At 39.6% G+C, this 23,256-nt stretch overlaps 1 protein-coding gene across 1 annotated transcript; it reads right to left on the reverse strand.

Annotated features, from left to right (window-relative positions):
• Positions 1-1,806: 1,806 nt before the first annotated feature.
• Positions 1,807-4,570, reverse strand: LOC133530789 (uncharacterized). The gene is made up of 2 exons (XM_061868858.1): positions 3,493-4,570; positions 1,807-1,949 (listed from the first exon to the last, which is right to left on the reverse strand). The coding sequence occupies exons 1-2, from the start codon at positions 4,568-4,570 to the stop codon at positions 1,807-1,809; spliced, it is 1,221 nt and encodes a 406-aa protein (XP_061724842.1).
• Between the last annotated feature and the right edge of the window lie 18,686 nt (positions 4,571-23,256).

A 23,256-nucleotide genomic window follows, 5' to 3' on the forward strand; every position in this document is an offset into this window, starting at 1 on the left:
ATTGCATTAACTTTCATTAAATACATAGAAAACATAGAGGACAAATTGTTATTTTTAAAGGGTAGTTTTGAAATTGAAAATGGTATAAGGGGATCCCTGGCCACAATGACTTTTGATCTGAATCCCTTGGTTTTCTAATGTTTTTTGTAGCTCCCATATTTACTTCAAAATTCTTTGTGTTCGAGATATTTAACATCAAAGTTGAACATATTTAGACCAAAAAACTGGTTTTCCGGGCATAAGTTTTGTGTTAATTAGTTTAAAAATTAAATCTTTGACCAGTTTTTAGAGACGTCAAAGACGAACCCAAGTATGTAGATTTCGTATATGTGGGATCCTTCACAGCAATCGAGTAACGAAAAAAGTGTTTTTTAGACAATGTTAAAAAAATCATAAAAAATAAGTGTAGCGGCGGATTTGAGCGTTTACAACTTACGTGATCCAGCAGCTCCTGTTGGTGATGGCCACGTGATGATTTTGTCTAATTTGGATAATCCTGTGCTCTTTCGACAGCTACATACATTCCATAGACGCACTGGGTAGAAAGTCACTTTCTTGTCTGGTTTGCACTTAACTCTGCAGCGAGGAACTCGAAATTTTGATTTATTTAAACGGATTGCAACGACGGCGTGCACTAGCGTAAATCGCAGGCGAAGTTGTGTCTTTTACTTCACTAGGTGGCGTGACAGGGCTTTGAGATCTTGTTAGTTGTCATCTCAAAAGATGCCGCCACATAACACGAGAAATGTATTCTTTCTTAATTGTGTTGCTTTGTACGTACAAAAAATACCTATTCAAATATATATAGAAATTAATTAATACTAATCTGTTCCTCTACGGAACATGCCGCTCACCTTAAAAGCACGTAGTGACTTTTAAAGGAACGTGCGAAAGTTTAACAAGATATGAAACTTATGCCTAACTTAAATGCTAACATTGAGAAGCGTAACGATTGTAGGAATTATTCTAAAGGTAAGGGACAGACCTTAACTACGGGTCGCTTGAACAATGTATTCCCACTCTTTAAAGTTACGACACGAATAACTTGATCAGTGCCCGGATGGACAGCATGAACGCGCGCGAGCCTCCACTGTAACGGTGGCAAGTGGTCTTCGCATACCACAACAACAGTGCCTTCACGGATGGCGGGACCGCGATCTTGAAGCCACTTTGTACTCTGTTGCAGTTGATGGAGATACTCACGACTCCATCGACGCCAGAAATGCTGTAAAGCCTGCTGTACCCAACGCCAACGCGTAAGACGACTAGGGTTTTCACCGATCAAAGAAACGTCCGGTAGGGCCGTTAAGGGCTCTCCGATTAAAAAGTGAGCTGGCGTAAGGGGCAAGGGGTCAGAAGAGTCTGAACTTAGCACGCAGAGCGGACGACTGTTAAGTACCGCTTCAATTTGACAGGTCAGCGTATGCATAGAATCATATGTTTGCGTCTGTGTACCTATTACGCGATGTAAATGGGTTTTAAAACTCTTAACAGCCGCTTCGAATAGTCCACCGAAATGGCTAGCATACGGTGGCTGAAAATGCCAAGTTAATCCTTGTTTTAAGGTTTGTTGATTGAGAGCGCTCATGACGGAATCGTTACGCAAGATTGCATATAATTCTTTAAGGTAATTATTACAACCAACAAAGTTACGTCCGCAATCGGTATATATATCTGTACAATATCCTCGGCGGGACGTGAAACGACGCAACGCGGCTAAAAAACCTTCTGTGGAAAGTTCTGAAACTAACTCGAGATGTACAGCCTTAACGCTCATACATACGAAAACGGCAACATAACATTTTATTATTTTTGCATTACGAACTTTATTAGCGCGAACGTAGAATGGTCCGCAAAAATCGCATGCAGTTTTACTAAATACGCGCGCGGGGCGTAAGCGAACCGCGGGAAGCATACCCATGCGAGGTTGGCCGTGACTCGGCCGAGCCCTGAAACATGGGATACAACGATGTACGCGTAGACGCACAATATCGCGACCTGAAATAATCCAATATCGCTGTAAAAGCGAGGTTTGGACGCACTGCGGACCGGCATGCAATTCATTTTTATGAGCATCGTCAATAATAAGATTTGTAAGATGATGTCGTTTAGGTAAAATCAATTGATGTTTGGACTCATAAGGTAAAAATGATTTGTGAATACGTCCGCCGACTCGTAATAATCCCTCACTATCTAGAATAGGCGCGAGACGCCGCAAACGTAAGGAAGGGGATTTATTTGACGAAATATTTTTAATATCGTCTTCGAACATTTTTTGTTGCGTAATCAATATAAGTCGCTTTAATGCAAACTGGTACTCTGGTACGGTGATGTATTCAGGGAACGTTTGTTTATGTTTTCTACATCTATTATAGAAACGAAATATTAATGCCGTGACGCGAACTAATTTACCTAGCGATGAAAATCGCGTAATAAGGGTATCATCGTCCAGGGAGGTAGGCAATGTGGAAACACATGCACAATTAACATTGGATGATTTAGTTTTATTACGTTTTTCCTCCGTTGTATTGACTACCGGTTTTTGTATAGGCCAGGAGTCGTGGCCTTGTTGAAGCCATATAGGACCATGGAGCCATAAGTCACTTTGCACGAGTGCGGCGGGCAGCAAACCGCGGGACGCCGGATCAGCGCTGTTGTCGGCTGACGGGACGTGACGCCAACAGCTCGCCGGGACACGGGACAAGATCTCACTGGTGCGATTAGAAACAAACGTTTTCCATTCGTGTGGGGGTGACTTAAGCCACGCGAGCGCGACGGAACTATCTGACCACGCGTATACTTGATTGGGGCGAATACGATCACCGTAAATATGCATTACTCGTTCTATCAATTTTGACAGAATCACACATCCCATTAATTCCATCTTCGGGATAGTGAGGCAAAGCCGAAGTGGAGCTACGCGGGTTCGAGCTATGACTAAATAAGTTTGAACCTTACCGGTATTGTCCGTAAGACGTATATAAACACATGCGGCATACGCAATTTGACTTGCATCTGCAAATCCGTGAATTTCGATTGAATCGAAGTCGTCAGTATTAAAAATATGACGAGGAAATGAAATTTGCGATAAGAGTGGTAGCTCGTTAACAAAACTCGTCCATGAGTTAACTATATCGATAGGTGGTTCCGAGTCCCAAGGAACTTTTGCTAACCATAGCAATTGAATTAAATGTTTGGCAAACAATGTCACCGGAGATAATAACCCGAGTGGGTCGTAAATTTTTGCAATTTCCGAGAGAATTGCCCGCTTTGTACAGGCTTTAGAAGTACTTTGTACCTTGAAGCTAAATGAGTCGGGTCCCGGATTCCATTGAAGTCCAAGGACTTTGACCCCTTTGTCATTTTCCATTTCGGCAAAATGAACATTTTCGCGCCGCTCACCGTGAAAATCTGGCGGTCGCATAGTAGCGAGAATCGCTGGCGAGTTACTTTGCCATTTACGTAATTCGAACCCGGCCGTGGCACAAATACCTATCAGCTCCTGCTGCAGAGCGAGGGCCTCAACTGTGGTATCAGCACCGGTTACCACGTCGTCGACGAAAACGTCATTTAGTAGGACTGGTGAGGCGAGCGGGAAATGCTTAGCCTCGTCGTACGCCAACTGTTTGATCGTGCGTAGGGTGAGATAAGGGGAACTGCTTACACCGAATGTAACGGTACGAAGTCTATAATCGCGTAAAGGCTCCTCGGGCGATTGGCGCCAAAGGATGCGCTGAAAGTCCCTATCAATTTCACGCACCAGAATATTGCGATACATCTGTTTGATGTCGGAACAAAATGCAATGTTATGCACTCGGAATTTTAGAAGAACGTCAACAATGTCTAAATGTAACTTAGGACCCGTTAACAAGGCGTCATTCAACGAGTGACCACTCGTTGTGCGACAACCAGCGTCGTACACTACGCGTGTGCGTGTGGTTTCGGAAATTTTTGACACACAATGGTGGGGTAGGTAGTAACTCGCACCAGCAGGGGGTTCATCGTCCGCGAGCTCCATGTGGTTGAGATCCACGTACTCCTGGAGGCAAGCATGATAATCCGCCTTCAACTGGGGGTTACGTTCTAGACGATATTCTAATTTATGAAATCGTGCTAGGGCAATTTGCCGAGACTCACCGAGCGGCGGTGCATCGGGCTTGAATGGCAGAGCGACCACGTATCGCCCTGTTTCATCGCGCGTATGCGTCTTTTGAAAAAAGGATTCGCATAGCTTTTCTTCGGGAGTGCAACTCCGCATCTCTGGTACTGACTCCAGCTCCCAAAACTTCTGCAGATTGTCGTTGTCGAACGACGTAAAACAAGTATGGCGTGGAGTCGAAACATTAGGAGTAAAATTTACTTTACCTCCTAGCAAATAACCAAATACACTGTTAATTGCGGTGGGCGTGCCAGGTTTGCCCCTGACAATACCATCGCGAATAATATCCATAAGGATATCCTCGCCGAGTATCATATCCACTGGCTGAGGTTTATGAAATTCAGGGTCGGCCAGAGCGAGTCCCTGCAAATGAGGCCACTCAGCGAAAGGTGCTAGTGGTACACTAGGCATTACGGGTTAACTTCGCTAAAATAGTAGCCTCTAACGGAATACTTGGACTTTGTTTGCCCTTAGGCGAAATTGAGCACACGAATGTACCTCTAGTTTCGAGCTGTATGTCGCCTACACCTACTAACGGCTCCCTTACGTGTTGTCGCGGTAAATGAAGGCGTTGCATACACGCTTCCGTTATAAGAGTCGCCTGAGAACCCCCGTCTAACATACAGCGAATTGTAGCAATTTTATTCCCTTTGTAATGAAGGTCAACCAACGCTGTTGAGAGTAAAACCGTGTGAGGTCGTTTTCCTAAACTACCTACACTTTGTTCGTTCACGCCGTGAACTGCAGACGGGTTATGAGTAGTACTAGTGCTAGTGCCGGGCTGTTCTGTAAGAGCGAGCGAGACAGCAGCAGATTCCGCAGCTTCGCTTATAACCGATCGCGGAATGTATGATTCTAAATGAATTAACGTATGGTGCCTTTTATTGCATTTACGGCACTTAAAACTCGATTTACAATTCCTTAAGTCGTGCCCGGGGCATAAACAATTGTAACACATGTTATTTGTTTGAACAAATGCAAATCTCTCTTTCGCTGATAAGTCTAAAAATTCAACACATTTATTAATTGAGTGAAGTCCTTTACACTTCAAGCAAGATCGAACCTTATTCGCCTCGTCATAAGGTCGACTTTGGGTTGGCGCCGCACTTGCCAACAAAACTCGTTTGTGCGATTGAGCAGAATTTATGTTTATCTTGCTTTTGATGCCCAATGATGAACAGTTTTTAGTGGACTGTGGATTTGAAACTGAAATCATCTGTTCCGCCGAAAGTTCGCGTTCTAAAAACATAATTAAGCTTTGTACTTTAGGTATTTCGCCCGGGTTGGTTAAGCAACGTTCATATTCTTTTCGTGTATTTACGGGAATTTTACGTAATAATAAATTTAACAGAACGAAATCCCATTCTTTAACCGGAAACTCCATGACTTCAAGCGCCTTAATGTTTTCATGATAAACATTAAGTAAATTCCGCATGGTAGCAGCTGACCGTTCGGAACACGATTCAAGGTTAAACAGCCTGTCCAGATGTTGTGTTGCAATAATACGTTTATTGTCATAACGGGATTTTAGAATATCGAGCGCAATTGAATAATTACTTTCCGTTATGGGAATTGATTTAATTAAATTATGTGGTTCGTTTTTGACTGAAAGGAGCAAGTACCTAAACTTTTCCGCATCCGAGTAGGCATTGTTATTATGTACTAGCGATTGAAATAAATCGAAAAAGGCAGGCCAACCAGTCGGTTCGCCGTGATATTCTGGAAGTGATAGTTTAGGTAAATTTCGACGATCACTTATCAAAGTGTCGTTGGGGGTAAAAGCGCGGCTCGCGCGACGTTTTTCCACGTCTACCTCCTTTAGGTTATGTAAATGCGTAACTATCGCGTAATACAAGTCATTAAAATCGTTACGAATCTTAATATTGGCTTCTTTATTGAAGTTTTTCGATTTGATTAACGCTTTTTCGATTTTAGTTTGAATCTTTGTAAACTTTCGCTGATGCACTGTTAAATCTGTAGTTCTTGAACGAAATTGATCTATATTTGTCGCTGCGAACTGCAATGTTCTCTTTAATTCGTCGAGAATTAAATCTCGCTCGAATATGTCTTGTATAATACACGATATGTCGGCTTCAGCATTGCCGTCTGTAGGGTTTGGGACCATTTTGCGAAGCAAAGATGGCGGAAATGGCAATACTAATTTGAACTATACACGTGTCTAAATGAAAAATTGGGTACGTAATACCGCAAATTACAAGAGCAACACAACCAGAGAAAGAAAGATCCGGTTCGAAGGACCAAAATAATATATGTAGCGGCGGATTTGAGCGTTTACAACTTACGTGATCCAGCAGCTCCTGTTGGTGATGGCCACGTGATGATTTTGTCTAATTTGGATAATCCTGTGTTCTTTCGACAGCTACATACATTCCATAGACGCACTGGGTAGAAAGTCACTTTCTTGTCTGGTTTGCACTTAACTCTGCAGCGAGGAACTCGAAATTTTGATTTATTTAAACGGATTGCAACGACGGCGTGCACTAGCGTAAATCGCAGGCGAAGTTGTGTCTTTTACTTCACTAGGTGGCGTGACAGGGCTTTGAGATCTTGTTAGTTGTCATCTCAAAAGATGCCGCCACATAACACGAGAAATGTATTCTTTCTTAATTGTGTTGCTTTGTACGTACAAAAAATACCTATTCAAATATATATAGAAATTAATTAATACTAATCTGTTCCTCTACGGAACAATAAGTATTCATTTCTTTCAAAATGCGGCAGATCAGAATGGAAATAAAAGATTGAAGAACCGATAGCCGTTTGTTTTATAATTTTATCTATAGTGCAAATGTAGGAGTAATGACTCAAAGCTTGTCAAAAATCGATGAAAACCGCGGGAAGACCCCTAAAAAAATATTTATCGCAGTTACTTTTCTACATTTTAATTTCTAAGCTTTCCTAATATTTTAACTTTTCAATTCGTAGTCATTTTAAAAATTTGTCATTCCCAATTTTTTCCCCTGTTATAGGCCACACCGAGTATGGATAGGACGTGCGGCAAAGCACGTCATATTCGTAAAGATAAAGCTTCATAAGCAATCAGTGCTAATTATATTTCGTCAACTATACCCTTCAAGGACCCTTGGAACCGTAAGGTCACAACTTCGAATTATATTTCAATATGATGGTATTTTTCCCTTGGAATTTAAAATTGTAAAATGAAGATGTTCCTTGAGGTTTCTGGGCTCTTAGCGTACAAGACGCAATCACTGCCATTTGTGAAGGAACGCCTTATGAATATGTTGATGGCTCCTAAACCGCATATCGCTCGTCGCATCACTTGGTAAAAAAATTGGAGAACTAAACTAACCTTACACAGAAAGTGTTTTTTATTGACGACCAGTCTGGCCTAGTGGGTAGTAACCAGACAGAAGTTTTTGTGGCACAAACGAGTGTTTGACGAAATTAAACATCGATAAATCTGTTATCTATAAGTCAGTCATAGATTAATAATTAAAAGGTGTAACTTCTACTTGCTGTAAATTACCAAGAAATAACAAGAATGAATATCAATTACAAATCGGTACATAAATGCTTTTATTAACTACATATATTTAGTACTTAACAATAAAAACGTAAACTGTAGTATACAATGTCAAAATAATAGCAAACTACCAATATATCAAAGAAGATATCGAACGTGTTGTGTATTTCGCGGTAGCTACCTTCTCATACAATATTAAAAATATCTATAACGTTATGGTAACATCGACGACGGACATGTCGATATTTCATTTTATCAATCACTTTATTCTGCCACCAAAACTTCTATGTCTGGTAGTGACCCTGCCTATGAATATGAAGATTATGAAGCCGATGGTCCCGGGTTCGAATCCCGAAAAAAATAATCTATAAACGTCAGTATTTTAAAAACAAAACTCATTATTACTTAAAAAACATTATACCTAATATGCCCATGAACGTAATGAAATTAAAAAATAGAACATTGTGCAATGAGGGGGGTAAGTGAAATTTTGGAAACGAGGGAATTAAAGACCCAAGTTTGGAATGAGCCCCGGAGTTACACACAATGTTTTTCATCACACTTGCGAAGAAAATACTTAAAGCGAAATCATTCTTAAATACGGTGACATATCAAAGATTCGTCCGCCATTTTGTAATTTCTTGTCAGGTCAGGTTTTTATTACTTGTAAAACACATTATGCCCAATATGTCCATGTGCCTAATGAAATTAAAAAAAAATTATTACCGCCCGTGGGCATAATATAGCTCATTCCATCTCAGTATGCTGGCATACGATAATAACATTCACGAGCAAGTGAGATGAAAATACTTTTTTATTCCATAGATATCGCTCTTCTCTACCCACTGAGCTAAAAGCACTCATCAGGATTCAACGAGGAGTACTCTTCAAATATAATAGACACTTGTATGTAATTTGTGAACTTTCCCCGGGAAAACACTACCTATTTGGAGAAATGGAACTGCGGCAAAGTCCTATAATTTGATATTAAATAAATAAATATGAGGGGGAAATTAGTATTACAATTATTACAAACTATCTTGTTAAGAGGCAAAAAAACAACAACAACAAGTGGACTTGCTCCTGTAAAACGCTACCTATTTGGGTAGTGGAACTGCGGGTGAGTACTATGAAATGATAGTATTTCAAACTGTCTTGTTAAGTCAATTTTCAGTTAAGGAACATCTTGGAATTTAACTCAGTAAAATAAAGTTTTTCTTTGAAGGCGCTCAGCAAAGTACGAGCCATAATTAATGCTACTTGTGAAGCCTTATGAATATGTTGATAGCTCTTAAACCTCACATTACTCTTCAACAAATTTCCAACTAACAGCCTAATCTCCGCGTTCCATTACGGCGGCCATTAAGCATTTTTCCAATCCTGCCTGACGGCGGTGAGGATTCGCGAAACAAAACTCCTGGCGATGAGTAATCTGCTACAATTTCGCTGCGATAATGTATAGCTGTTTTGGGATGTGGTGCAAATGAAGAGTCCAGGGGAAAAACGATAGGACAAAGTTTAGAAATAAATGAAAACTGGAAAAATTCACTGTCTCAAGCGTGACACGAATCTGCATCACTAACCCATCGCCCTGCCAACTGAGCTACTGAAACTACACTCGATGACAGCTAATACTTCCACAATATCACCAAAGATATAATTATCAATATAACTGCGTAAAAGAGAATAAAGTCTAAGAAAAAAACATGCGTCGAGCAATCAAGAAAATGTATGCTCGAATAGATGGCGACACCGTTTGTATTTAACACATATCAGTGAAAGAACATGGGTCAAATAGCCATATGTCATTCTAAGAGTTTCAGTCCTGTGTCGAAAGATGGCAATATATTTAGTTGACTACAACATTTACTTTGACATACGCCTCTATACTCAATTCTCTTTGATATCACTCATATGGGCCTTAGGGAGGCGCCTAGCGACATCTACCGTAAGAGAATGACACTTTTTAAACAGCCACCGGAGTTCCACGACATATTGGAAATTCACCAGTAACGATACACTACCCCATACTAAATTAATGGTGACCATGCACCATCCTTCCTATCGTCCAATCGTCATGACGCTACCTATTGGATCAGTTAGAACTGACCGTGTGGTGGGAGTGGATTGGCATGACAGTTATACTTGACGGCACAATCGCATTTCGATTCTTTTGGCTTGATCATGGCGATTAGATCATGCCGATTCGACCGTATATGGCGGTTGGCGATAAAGATATTTGATAAACGTCGTGCGCGCGCTCTCACAACATGTCGCAAAATACAGCCTGGTACCGCGAAGTTCTTTTTTGTTTAATTTTCACACGTAAAATGCCCAAAACGGCTAAAACATCGTCGTCTGTCACCGCTGCTCAACTAAACGTCCCTGCCGATTGGACAATTTAAACTGATCGTGTGTGGTGTATATAGACGAAATTCAGATTGGATCAAGCCTGCAGCGTCATTCCGATTGGACGATAGGAAGGATAGTGTATGGCCACCATAAGTTTGGAGACGTTTCTACATACTTAAAACAAAATTAATTTAAAACGATCAGTCATAATTTTCCTTTGTTTCAAAAGTCTTTCAATGAAGTTCTCGTAAAGTAGCTACCTACTTATAATGAAGGTTTATATTTTGCCACATTGATACCAAACAGGCATACTTGCCGCTTTTTCTTACTTCACTTTCTTGGACAGTTTTTAGTCTAGTCTCGGTTTTTAAGCGCGAACAGAAAGGCGCTCCCAGTGCCGTCGACACGTTGACGCTATAAATATTACACGTAATCTTACATTAAACCCAACTGGATCCGATTTAACATTAATATTATTAATTTAAAATGATAAGAGTCTTTATTTTCTTTTGTTTTAATAGTATTTTCCTCTGTTTTACAAAAATATTAACAATTTAAGCACCTGTCGCCACAGACTTGTTTTCATCTACCTAAATAATAATAAATATTATAAGACATTATTACACAAATTGACTAAGTCCCACAGTAAACTCAATAAGGCTTGTGTTGTAGGTACCTAGACAACGATATATATAATAAAAAATACTTAAATACATAGAAAACACCCATGAATCAGAAACGAATATCCGTGTTCATCACACAAATATATGCTCTTACCAGGATTTGAACCCGGGACCATCAGCTTCATAGGCAGGGTCACTACCCACTAGGCCAGACCGGTCGCCAAAATATTTATTTAATCGTTAATTAACTCCTACCACTTGCACCACGCGTAAATTTTAAAAAGCTTTCACAATAATCGTCCGATTTAACACTGATATTTCTACAGCCACTTGTCATCGATCCGTTCCGCATCCGACCTCATCCGGCCTTATTCGGCCCCGTCCGGCCCCGTGCCCGACCTCTTTGTAATGGTAAAAAATTGATACCCAAATGACGTAATTGGAGTTTTCATATTACTGGCTGAAAAGGTTCGTATTCAATGTTGGTTTTATTTTATTTTTGTGTGCATTTTACGCATGAGAGACTGATTTTATGTCGAGTTCTATATTTAATTTACATATATTAGTATTGAAAAAACATGGCTATGTTGGTGTTCCAACGCGGAATGCTTTTTATACTCGTACAGTCGGTGACATCGCCATCTTATCACAAGATATTTATAGGTTAAGCTATTTTTTATACCTAGTTGAAGTAGAACCTGTAAAATGTATGGGTGGAAATAATGAGAAAGTAAGTTTTCATTATTTCCACCCATACATTTTACAGGTTCAATCTAATTTATTGGATATTTTATTGATAACATTAAAGGTATTTCAATAAGCTTAGAACAAGCCGATTAATTGTGAGGTTGTTATCGAGTTAGGGTCTAATTCAGAAACGAAATGTCAATACCAAATAGCACTTTCAAATCTGAGCACCATACACTTATATACCAACTCGTACATTTTAGATGTAATTCTATAAGTGAAGCAACCATAAAATATGCATGAAACACAGTTTCACTAGCTTAACATGTAAGGAGTATAATTCAAACTCACATTTAGACATCAAAATGATATCTAAAAGATGTCATTTTGTTATTATTCGTCCGTTCATCTCGCTCGCGCCAATACACGTATGGACAAATTTATCTATTATCTTTTAGATATCATTTAAATAAATAAATATTATAGGACATTATTACACAAATTTACTAAGTCTCACAGTAAGCTCAATAAGGCTTGTGTTGAGGGCACTTAGACAACGATATATATAATATATAAATACTTAAATACATAGAAAACACCCATGACTCAGGAACAAATATCCATGCTCATCACACGCATAAATGCCCTTACCAGGATTTGAACCCGGGACCATCGGCTTCGTAGGCAGGGTCACTACCACTACCCACTAGGCCAGATCGGTTGTCAATATTTGGATGTTTAAATGTGAGTTTGGAATAAATGATGTCATTTAGATATCATGTCGATGTCATAGTGTGTATTCGAATTGGCCTCACGAGCATACCAAGCTGGTGGTGTGTGTTCAATAAGGGATATATAAACTTTGTAAAACGCTGGTTATTCTGAATCGAAGATATAATACACGTAGTTATTGTTTTAAGTAAGATACGTCAATGATAGTGTCAAAAGTAAGGTTTTTGTTTGAAGCAGCGTCACTTTTGACACTGGCATATCCGATCCATATCGTATCTAGACCTATTTGACGTATCTTAAAGTTCGAATCGGACCGATAGGTTCAGATTTTCATATTTACATTATGTCCCACGCGGCAAGTGCCTCGCTTATTATGGGATACAATAAAAAATATTATATTTATAGTATGTATGTGTATGTATAATTATGTATGTATGTGTGTCTTATATTTATAGTTTGTATTTATGTGATATATTATGTAGTGTATAAGTATATTAGTTTGCTTTTCTTTTTAATTCATTGACTTTTTTTTTTCTCTCTGCACCTTGTGTCTCTGCAATTGTGTATCTGTTTGGCCCTATGGTTGACTGGTATAGAATGCCATTTGGCATTGAGTCCGCCATTTGTACATTGTTGTATATATTTAGTGCTATAAAGTTTAAATAAAATAAAATAAATAAGTAAAAATGGTATAGTGTAGGTACTACAGCCAATGAGTGTTTAGTTACACTAGACTAAAGCTAATTGGTATTATATTAATTTAAAATTCGTTTCTGAATCGAATAGTCTCGGAGCAAAATAATTAGTTTAAATCGATTTTGTTAGGCGCCTAACTGTATCACAACAGGCCTTCTGCTTAATCAACTGTGAATGGGTATTATCGGCTTTGTAAATTGATTATTTAGTTCTGTAACTTTTTTTATATAGGCATAATACATAGATATTTGAACGCACTGCCCGCATAAGCATTTATTTTTTCAGTACGATTAAAACAAGAGAAATATTGCACATTTTGTAAAATAGTCGCCATATGGCGACACTATAATAATTTTTAATCAGTGTGGCTACCACCAGTTCGACACTGACATAAACACTATCGAGAACGTAACTTACTTTCTATGCATCATTCTATGCATATGTCAGTTTTGAGACTGTAGGTAACTCATGGTACGGGTACAGATCGTCTCCTAGCGAGATAATTTAGGCTAAGTTTAGTTATGTATAATCTGTGGATTATTATGGTTGGAACCGGTATCCTTGTAAATTGAAATACAGTTTTTTTTTTTTTGTTTTTTTTTACTTTTTTTTTGTTGAAAGAAAAATGGGAAAATTTAAATATACGAGTACGAAGTTTTGTAACATAGGTCCTATCAATCTAAACACTGAAAGCTTATCTCACCGCTCGGTAAATTTCGTAATCGTTTTCTTTTTGCTTACACACTTTCGTGAGGCGCGTAAAGTCATCTATCGTAAAAGTATTACACTTTAAGGGCACCGCAGCTCAAATATTGCCCAAGGCGGTGAATCGTTTTACATTTTTAAAAGAAGTAAAGTGGGCATTAATAGGTAACTCTTCTCATCCCACAAAGTATACAAGATAGTACTAGGTAAAGAAAATATCTTATGACAAGTAGTTTACATTAAATTATTAATTTATAATTCCCACAAACGACTAAGGTCCTGTCGGCGATTACGAAAGGGCAATTAGCTAGCGACGTAAGCCGCTAATCTCGGCATTATGACTTAAGTACGCCTCTGACAAGCGTTCAAGTCGAGAACGCTAAATGTTTGGGGCGGACTTGACTCTCATAGCGTTAAGAGCCCATCAACGTACTCACTAGCGCCATTGCTAAATAATTGTGATTATTCAAATTTAACGATAGATATTTAAAAAAGGGGGCCGCTATGTACTGCTTTGAATACATCATAATAGTTTTTACGTTGCTGGATTCATCAATCTAGGCGTCCAAAGTTAAAACGGCCGTTTTCGTTTTGAGTTCATAGATCGACGGATCCAGCAACATAGAAACTTAAGTTTGATGTATTCAAAAGGTACTTAAATACAAAATACAGTAAGTAGCGGCCCCCTTTTTAAATAACTATCGTTAAATTTAAAAAATCACAATTATTTTCCAGTGGCGCTAGTGAGCACGTTGATGGGCTGTTAAGACGAAAGGGTACTCGCGTAAATCGCTCTTCCATACAAACTTAGTCCTCATTTTCCTCTCTGGATATTAATATTATTGGAAGGCTAAGACAGCTGAAGAGGCGACAGCTTCGGGTTCTGACTGGGGCCATAACTGGCCATACCCCACTAAACAAGCCTGTTAACCCTACGTGTTACAGATAGCCTGTGTTTTTTTTTTAATTCCGCTACCTAAAGGTTGTCTGGAAGAGATCGCTTTTTAGCAATAAGACCGCCTGTTGTTTACCTCTTCTTTATGTGTTGTATTATTTGTACTGTTTCTGTATTGAGGTGTGCAATAAAGTGTATTTGTATTGTATTGTATAGCCCTCTCTGCAGGGCGTGCATGGAGACTGAAGAGACAGCCACCCACGTTATTCTCGAATACCCGGGGGTGGCAGAGTACCGGGCACGATACCTCGGTTCTCCGGGGTCTCTCTCAGAAGTCGTCGGCAACATCAAGGGTCTGCTAGGCTTCTTGGCAGAGTTGGTTTGGCAAGAGTATTGCCGACAACCCACCACGCAAAATAGGCGCAATTGTATGACGTCGAGTTGCGGAAACATTATTGAAAATATTTTGATGTAATTAGATTTCATTGGCCATAGCTATGCCCCTTTGATAGCTTTATTTTTTAGGGTTCCGTAGTCAACTAGGAACCCTTATAGTTTCGCCATGTCCGTCTGTCTGTCTGTCTGTTTGTCCGAGGCTTTGCTCCGTGGTTGTTAGTGCTAGAAAGCTGAAATTTGGCATGGATATATAAATCAATAAAGCCGAAAAAGTCGTACAATAAAATCTAAAAAAATAATTTTTTTAGGGTACCTCCCCTACACGTACAGTGGGGGTGAACGTTTTTTTTGCTTCAACCCTACAGTGTGGTATATCGTTGGAAAGGTCTTTCAAAACTAATAGGGGTCTTCAACAAACATTTCTTGATAAAGTGAATATATTCGTAGATAATTGCTCCGAAAGAAAAAAAAAATGTGCCCCCCCCCCCTCTAACTTTTGAACCATAGGTCCAAAAAATATGAAAAAAAATCTTGGAAGTAAAGCTTAAGAAAGACATTAAATGAAAACTATAGCGGATATGATCAGTTTAGCTGTTTTTGAGTTATCGCAAAAAGTTTCCCCTTCATAGTAAAAAGACGTACACCCACAGTTCATCCCTGTTGGTTAACAATCTACCATATTTCAAGCTCCAGTTTAGCTTATTGTTTCGCGATTTCGGTGTTGGTTCCATAGTAAAAGTTGCTCAGTAAATATGACCTATACTCGTATATTCACCCTGTAAATTTTTGCAGGTGACTACCAAAAACACCCTACCATATTTTAAGCGTCAACGTACACTTTAGTCTGTGTGACGTGATTATCAAAAAAAGCGGCCAAGTGCGAGTCGGACTCGCCCATGAAGGGTTCCGTACCATTTATGACGTATTAAAAAAACTACTTACTAGCTCTCGTTCAAACCAATTTTCGGTGGAAGTTTGCATGGTAATGTATATCATATATTTTTTTTTAGATTTTTCATTCTGTTATTTTAGAAGTTACATATATTTAATCCCTATATAGTAAATTTACAAAACTTTTCGGTAGATGTCGCTTTCACAAATATAACAGTTTCTGAATCGCGCCTACGGTATTTTCACGGGGTTTCTTTTCTTTATGATATAGGAGGCAAACGAGCAGACGGATCACCTGATGGTAAGCGATTACCGCCGCCCATGGACACCTGCAACACCAGAGGGGTTGTAAGTGCGTTGCCGGCCTTTAAGATGGGAGTACGCTCTTTTCTTGAAGGTGTGAAGGTCGTATCAGTCCGGAAATACCGCAGGGGACAGTTCATTCCAAAGTTTAGCTGTGTGAGGCAGAAAGTTCCGTAGTAGATAGACGTCGCTGGCACAAATGTATGTTTTCTGAATCGCGCTAACGGTACGTTCACGGGGTTTGTATAGATATATAAGGCCAGGTGTATCATTTCAAAAACGCTCTTTTAAAAATGAAAAGATTATATAATATACTTAAAGTAAACAAAAGTACACCCCTTTAGCTATCATTAGGCACTGTCAGTCTGTGTGACGTGATTATCAAAAACCGTTTACCGCATAGTGCCGCGTGATTGATGGGCCTCCAATGATTTATACGGACGGGCCAATCGCGGGCGGCGGAGCAGATGCGAGACTGGAAATCGCAACGTTTGAGAAGTTCAGCTTGTTTTCTTAGCATTTTTGACCCCCGATGCAATATCTATAAAAAAACGCTACGCTATATGCAAAAAAACCTTTACCTCATTTTGGAATAGAGGTGATACCCTTCAAACTACTGGATCGATTTCTATCAAACATATGTCGCTAAGAACCACCGCATGGAAACTCGCTTTTGCGTTAGCTTCAAACACCCCTTTCATGGGTGTAGACAAGTACAGGCCGGGGGGCAGCTGCCCCTCCCTAGAGCTCATATTTTACATACAATGTATGGCCCTCTGCAACGTCTGCCCCCCCTCCCCTAGGCTTCCGGCGATGGCAACACTGGCTGGCGCCCTTGCCTTCCTTTGTAACCCCCGACGCTAAAAGAGGGGTGTTATATGTTTGACGCCAATGTCTGTCTGTCGCATCGTAGCTCTCAAACAGATGGACCGAGTTTCGATAGTTCTTAGTTATGTTTAATAAAAATCGATCCGGCAGTTCGAAGAGTATCAGCTGTTTTCCAAAATGATGTAAGGTATTTTTGGTATAAAATGTTATGCTTAAGGTTTTTATAGATCTCGGGCATTTGATCAGTTCATCATCCTTATCTTCCTGGCGTTGTCCTGATTTTTTACCACTACTCATGGGAGCGTAAAAAAAAAGCGCTGGTGGCCTAGCGGTAAGAGCGTGCGACTTGCAATCCGGAGGTCGCGGGTTCAAACCCCGGCTCGTACCAATGAGTTTTTCGGAACTTATGTACGAAATGTTATTTGATATTTACCAGTCGCTTTTCGGTGAAGGAAAACATCGTGAGGAAACCGGACTAATCCCAACAAGGCCTAGTTTTACCCTCTGGGTTGGAAAGTCAGATGGCAGTCGCTTTCGTAAAAACTAGTGCCTACGCCAAATCTTGGGATTAGTTGTCAAAGCGGACCCCAGGCTCCCTTGAGCCGTGGCAATATGCCGGGACAACGCGAGGAAGAAAAAAAAAACTCATGGGAGCGTAGGGTCCAGCTGGCAACTTATCCCGAACACGGTAATGGCTCTAATTTTTACGAAAGCGATTGCCATCTGACCTTCCAACAAGATTATGCCGGCTTTCTTACGATGTTTTTTTTTTACCGAAAAGCGACTAATAAATGCTCAAATGATATTTCGTACACAAGTTTCGCAAAACGGTACAAGCCGTAGTTTGATCCTGCGACCTTCTAATTAAAAGTCGCAAGGCCTTACGGCTAGGCTACCAACGCTTTTCATCAGTTACGATAACTAAAATTCCCAATGTCTAATATTCGTTTTGTCATATTTTAGGTTCTTATTGGAGCTGAGGTATTCGGTGGTGAGGTATTATATTTTACTAATGTTCCGTTGTAAAATTTCCAAAGCTGAGTAATTAAATTTCCCACAAGGGAATCGCTGTAAGACACTTAAAAAATTGTATGTGGACAGATGTGATTTTTTTCTAAATATACATATTTTTACGCGTGAAGAAAATGAGTGAAAGAAGGCTTATAAAGAACGTGTATAAGGGAGAAATACAAGCAAGAGTTGGAAGGGGTAGACCTCGGTTCTCTGATCAAATCGGGGAAATCCCGAAGAAAGGCTCTGGCCTAAACACGCTAAATATAGCATGCTAAACCAGCCACCGTGTATAAGAAATATTATAAAGTCAAAGTCAAAGTCAAAGTCAAAATATTCTTTATTCAAATAGCCTAGCAACAAGCACTTTTAAATCGTCAAATTTTACAAATATCATCTTAATCTAAATATCAGAGCAATTTATTGATGCAGTTATTATTGTTCTAAAAAAAACATTGAACTATTATAGATATGGTAAACTTAATAATAAGAATTTCACAACAAGATCGTCAAACATCAAAATTGTATAAAAATACTAGTCTAGAACCTTTCTAGAATAAAATCTAAATGTCAAAAAATACGGTATATATATATACATTGAATTATCAATTTCATCATTAATAACATAACAATAAATAATTCATTCTTTACAATCACACTTAATCCCACGGTGTTTCATCATTCATGTAGTCTTGTGTGCTATAATAGGCTTTAGAGATAAGCTTACGTTTTACATAATTTTTAAATTTACTAACAGACAATTCAGTTATAATATTAGGAAGTTTATTGTAAAATCTTACACAATTACCCATGAATGATTTCTTAATTTTATGGAGCCTAATAAGTGTAGGAGGCGAAAGAGGTAAATATGTCAGGATCGTAGCAAGTGGAAATCCGTGGTATCTGCCTAGTGCCTACCCCTCCGGGAAATAGGCGTTTTCCAACTTTATTTTATACTTTCCGCAACGAACACATCGGCACATATTTCATTTACTGCAAACGCCAGTGTATGTACAGTCAAAGAATTTAATTTCCTACCCATTTCGTACCCAGTCACAGTGACAATAGTAGAGGTCTCTAGCGAGTTTCATGTTGTTTGTCACTGTGATAAGGTACGAAATGGGTAGGAAATTAAATTCCTTGACCGTACTTAATAGAGAGCGCATTTAACAAAGTAAAATTTTTTGACAAAATCGCTCGTCTGCGCTGTTTCGTCGATCGACAGCAGCAAGAGAATCGAATTTACATGTATTTGTTAATTCAGCGGCGCGCGCGCGATCCGTCTTCAGCGGGAGATTTGTGCCGATCGGATCGATCTAGCATGACCTTTATTTTAGGAATTCGGGTCATAAACAGTTTTTTAGATACTAAATTGTTACCTTAGTCCGTGGATATTAGCATACCCCGGCTTGACGGGTAAAATTTTATTTAACGTTCATAAAGTGCAGGGACTAGTGAAACTTACTATTAGTCGATGTCGATAAAATAATGACACAGTACCTGTTATCTAATATTATCTCTTTACAATCAAATGAACTGAATTATTATTCGATGTCATTTTAATTATTGCCAGAACAATGTCAGACCGCCATGATGCTGATGGCGTGGCGCGCCCGCGGTCAACCCGCGATTTCATTTTACTTATTTAAATAGACAACAATGGTCCATAATGGTTACTAAACATAGTAACATTTAAGATTTAAAACTAAGTGTGGGCAGAACAAATACAAAAAGCGAACAGTACAGCAAAAAAAATCACCTGGCAGCGGTCATGATACACTCAAAATGTCGCAAAACAGGTGAGTCGTATCGGCTCGCTACAGTAGCTAGGATGGGGATGAAGCTGGCCCGCACTCTGCCGAGCAACGAGGCAATCCTCTTTCGTATTATGGCATAGTAGACATCCGTGCGAACTTGTGCAAACATGCCTGATGCGCTGCAGAAACGGGGCAGCTCCAACAACATCCTGAAAACATTATTATATTGGACGCGCAGGGAACTGATGGTCCTCTGCGTAAAACTAGTCCAGAGACTGCACGTGTAGAAAACTTGACAATAGGCTTTAAATTTTTACCATGCAAATCTCCTTATTAGCATTTTGCATCGGACCACCAGTGCCCTAATACATACATTTCAAAATTTATCAAGTATTACAATTAAATATATCACTTCATCGGTGTTTGCTCCGTGCATGCTAGACACACCACGGCTTCATTATTTGGCCGTCTGCCTACACAGGCTCCGCCCTTATTGCACAATCGTCTAAACGCCGACCGCCCTACGCTTTCAAAACCCTCAGCTTCGCAATCAGAAAAAAGCCTGATTGGGCTGAACTATCAAAATCAATGTCAAACCCGGTCGCGTTTTCCTTATGTAGTTGCATATTCATAAACGCTATGCTTAATGAGTTTTTTGGAATTTCTGTACGGAATATCATTCGATCAAGTAAATATTTTACAGAATTTGTGGCAACAGATAATAACGCGACGAGGAAAAGTCACTCAAGTGCAGATCTAGTTAACCTAAGGCATCCAAAGCGTCCAAACTCCCAACTCAAATATCTTCGTTCAGTTGTGTTTAATCGGGGTCCAGGACAGTTTCTGAAATCACTGCTTACGAAAGCTTTGTCTTGTCTTTGTAGAACGAGATCCGTGAATACGTTTGCGGTGATAGGGTTACCACACATCATATGTATAAAGAAAGCTTACGCTAGAAGAACCAAGTCAGGGCCGAGGCATCTAGCAGTTTATGGAGTGTGAAATAAAAGGAGGAAAATCTCTATGTATGAAAAGAGTCCATCAAAAAACATTAAATGGCCGATGCCACAATACACCGAAATAAAATGTCATAGACTTAATATTTATATAGATGAGCTATATGCGTGCTTCCTTGAGGGACAGAACATACGCAATGCGACAAAATTAAAAACACGTTTTAACACTCCTGACACCATACCACAAACAACTTACGTAATTTGATCGGGTTATTTGTTGCCCATTTCATCTTTTTATATTCATATGCCTCTATGGTTCTTGTGATCCATGAGCCTATCTAGCGCCACCGGAGAGATTAGGAACTATTTTAAAGCTAAGTTCGGCCATAAGAGATTTTCCTCCTTTTAATTCTACACTGCATACGACAGTTCATTTTAGTATCACATGACCCTCACCTATTATAGAAAACGAAGTTATCCTTTCTAACTCGAGTTAGCCTTAAATATTTTCAATCCCGACGAAATTACTGAATTGTAAACTAAACTTTTTTCGCCTTTTTTTGTATTTTGAAACGTTCAGCTGTCAAACATGTTAAAGCCACGCCGCATGCATGCAGTACCAAATATATATGTTAGTATTGTTAGTGGAAATAGGTTTTTGTTTAACAATGGAGCGAAGTTTAAGCCCTCAGTATATTTATACCCGAGCAAGCAAATAATTCTAAAATTGAACAACGAGCGTAACTTTGCAAGGATTTCAGGGCAGGAGGGTAAAAAAATCTTTACTATCTAGTGAAACACGAAAGCAACGCGAGAAAAATACTAAATGTAATAATAAATACACGCACATGATATAAATAGACAAATTCGGGCGAAATTATCTCCCGTGTCCTTACCCCCTTCCTCCACAGTTGCATCTAGGCTCCGTGAAGATTTTGCACCAGTAGGCGCGCGTCCGCGCACTTGTTACTTGTAGAAACACGTAAGAACCACGAGGCTCTTCAATCCCGCAAATCACGCGGGATCCCGCTTCACGAGCGGGATTAATCCCGCAAATTTCATGCGGGATCCCGATATTTTGATATACTGGTATCCCGGTATTGCATTCCCTAATTGTGCCAAAATGTGTATACAACTCAAAATTTGCATCTAATTAATTACTTTGCTTTCTTGTGGATAAAATGCAACTTTCTCATCAGTTTTTGAAGTACCAGCTTGTGTGGTGAAAAATAATTTGATTTGTTCCCCTGTAGCCTGCTAACCCTAACTTGAAACGGCAAGTGCGTCGTTTCACTAACGCGCCGGATATTAAAGCGATGAGACAACAACACCCCGTATATGGCATTTAATTCATATGCGCGGGATCCCAAAGGCACATCACTATTCCACAGAAATGTTTACTCATTCATATATTACAGAGGAAGAATAGGCATATCTCAGAAACATTATTTTTCCGCGTAAAGTGCTTGAGCCACGGTCTTATTTCTGCGGAGTTCGTTTTTATGCAAAAACAATAGTAGATTGTTAACCCAGGGATATAAGGCACTTATTTCTGCCGAGGTAGTTTGGCGCTCGAACGCATTGAGAGCGCCAATAGCCCGAGGCTAAAATGATGCCTTTCACTCGAGTCAAACACTCTACTTTTTATTTATTGAACACGAGGAAAGTAAATTACGCGTTTTTTTTAGACACGACTAAGTATATTTTTTTATAACATTTCTTGAGGGTACTTTCAATTAACCATTTAGGTAAAAGTATCGTTATTTATGGAATAGGGAGTTAATATCAGAATGTAAATTGTATCACAAATCCATTTAAAACCAAGCTTCAATTGCTTAGTTGAAAAAAATTAAAAATCGTTATTGGAAAGTAAAATGCTCTAGTGCAGAAACGTATCACTTTCTGCACACTTTTTAGAGCAACAATGACCCTCTTTCAGAGCATGAGAAATGAAAAAAATAACTATGCTCGTAAATCATTGTGACAAGGTCCAAGGTGCTCATAGTTATTTCATCTTTCAAACCCGGGACTACCGTGCCCCCAGATTACTTCCATAGTTGCCTACAGTGCTAGAAGCTTTCAAAACCCGCGTAAATATACCCGAATAATTCCATACCTCGTACAAATGCGCAGCACTTGATTATGAATTCAAGCCTTCACTCGACTGCTTTGCTATGCATTACTGCTCTCACTGGGAATGGAGGGTCATGAACGAGTCAAGCGCGCAGTGGCGAGGGCAAATGAGTGCTAGTAAATGGTGTGCAACCCGCATTTAAACTCCCAGAACTTGCGCGAAAAAACGCAACGTCCCGAAATATGTTCCTTAAAGGAGGAGTCACGTAAAGAGTTCTCCTTTAAGGAACATATTTCCAGACGTTGCGTTTTTTCCGGGTCCGGGCCGAGGCGTCCGACACTCTAACTTTCTTTAGAATGCATCACGGGATCATCAATCAGATTTTTTTTTCTTCCTAGCGTTGTCCCGGCATATTGCCACGGTTCAAGGGAGCCTGGGGTCCGCTTTGACAACTAATCCCAAGATTTGGCGTAGGCACTAGTTTTTACGAAAGCGACTGCCATCTGACCTTCCAACCCAGAGGGTAAAACTAGGCCTTGTTGGGATTAGTCCGGTTTCCTCACGATGTTTTCCTTCACCGAAAAGCGACTGGTAAATATCAAATAACATTTCGTACATAAGTTCCGAAAAACTCATTGGTACGAGCCGGGGTTTGAACCCGCGACCTCCGGATTGCAAGTCGCACG

The sequence above is a fragment of the Cydia pomonella genome, chromosome 23 (assembly GCF_033807575.1).
Source record: "Cydia pomonella isolate Wapato2018A chromosome 23, ilCydPomo1, whole genome shotgun sequence".
Lineage (NCBI taxonomy): Eukaryota > Metazoa > Arthropoda > Insecta > Lepidoptera > Tortricidae > Cydia > Cydia pomonella.

What these genes read in the sequence shown, in the direction of transcription:
- LOC133530789 (XM_061868858.1), bottom strand. Translation starts at nt 4,570, where the DNA reads ATGCCTAGTGTACCACTAGCACCTTTCGCTGAGTGGCCTCATTTGCAG. An exon ending in TCTGCAGCAGGAGCTGATAG is followed by an intron (nt 1,950 to 3,492) that starts GTATTTGTGCCA and finishes CCCATGTTTCAG; the next exon opens with GGCTCGGCCGAGTCACGGCC.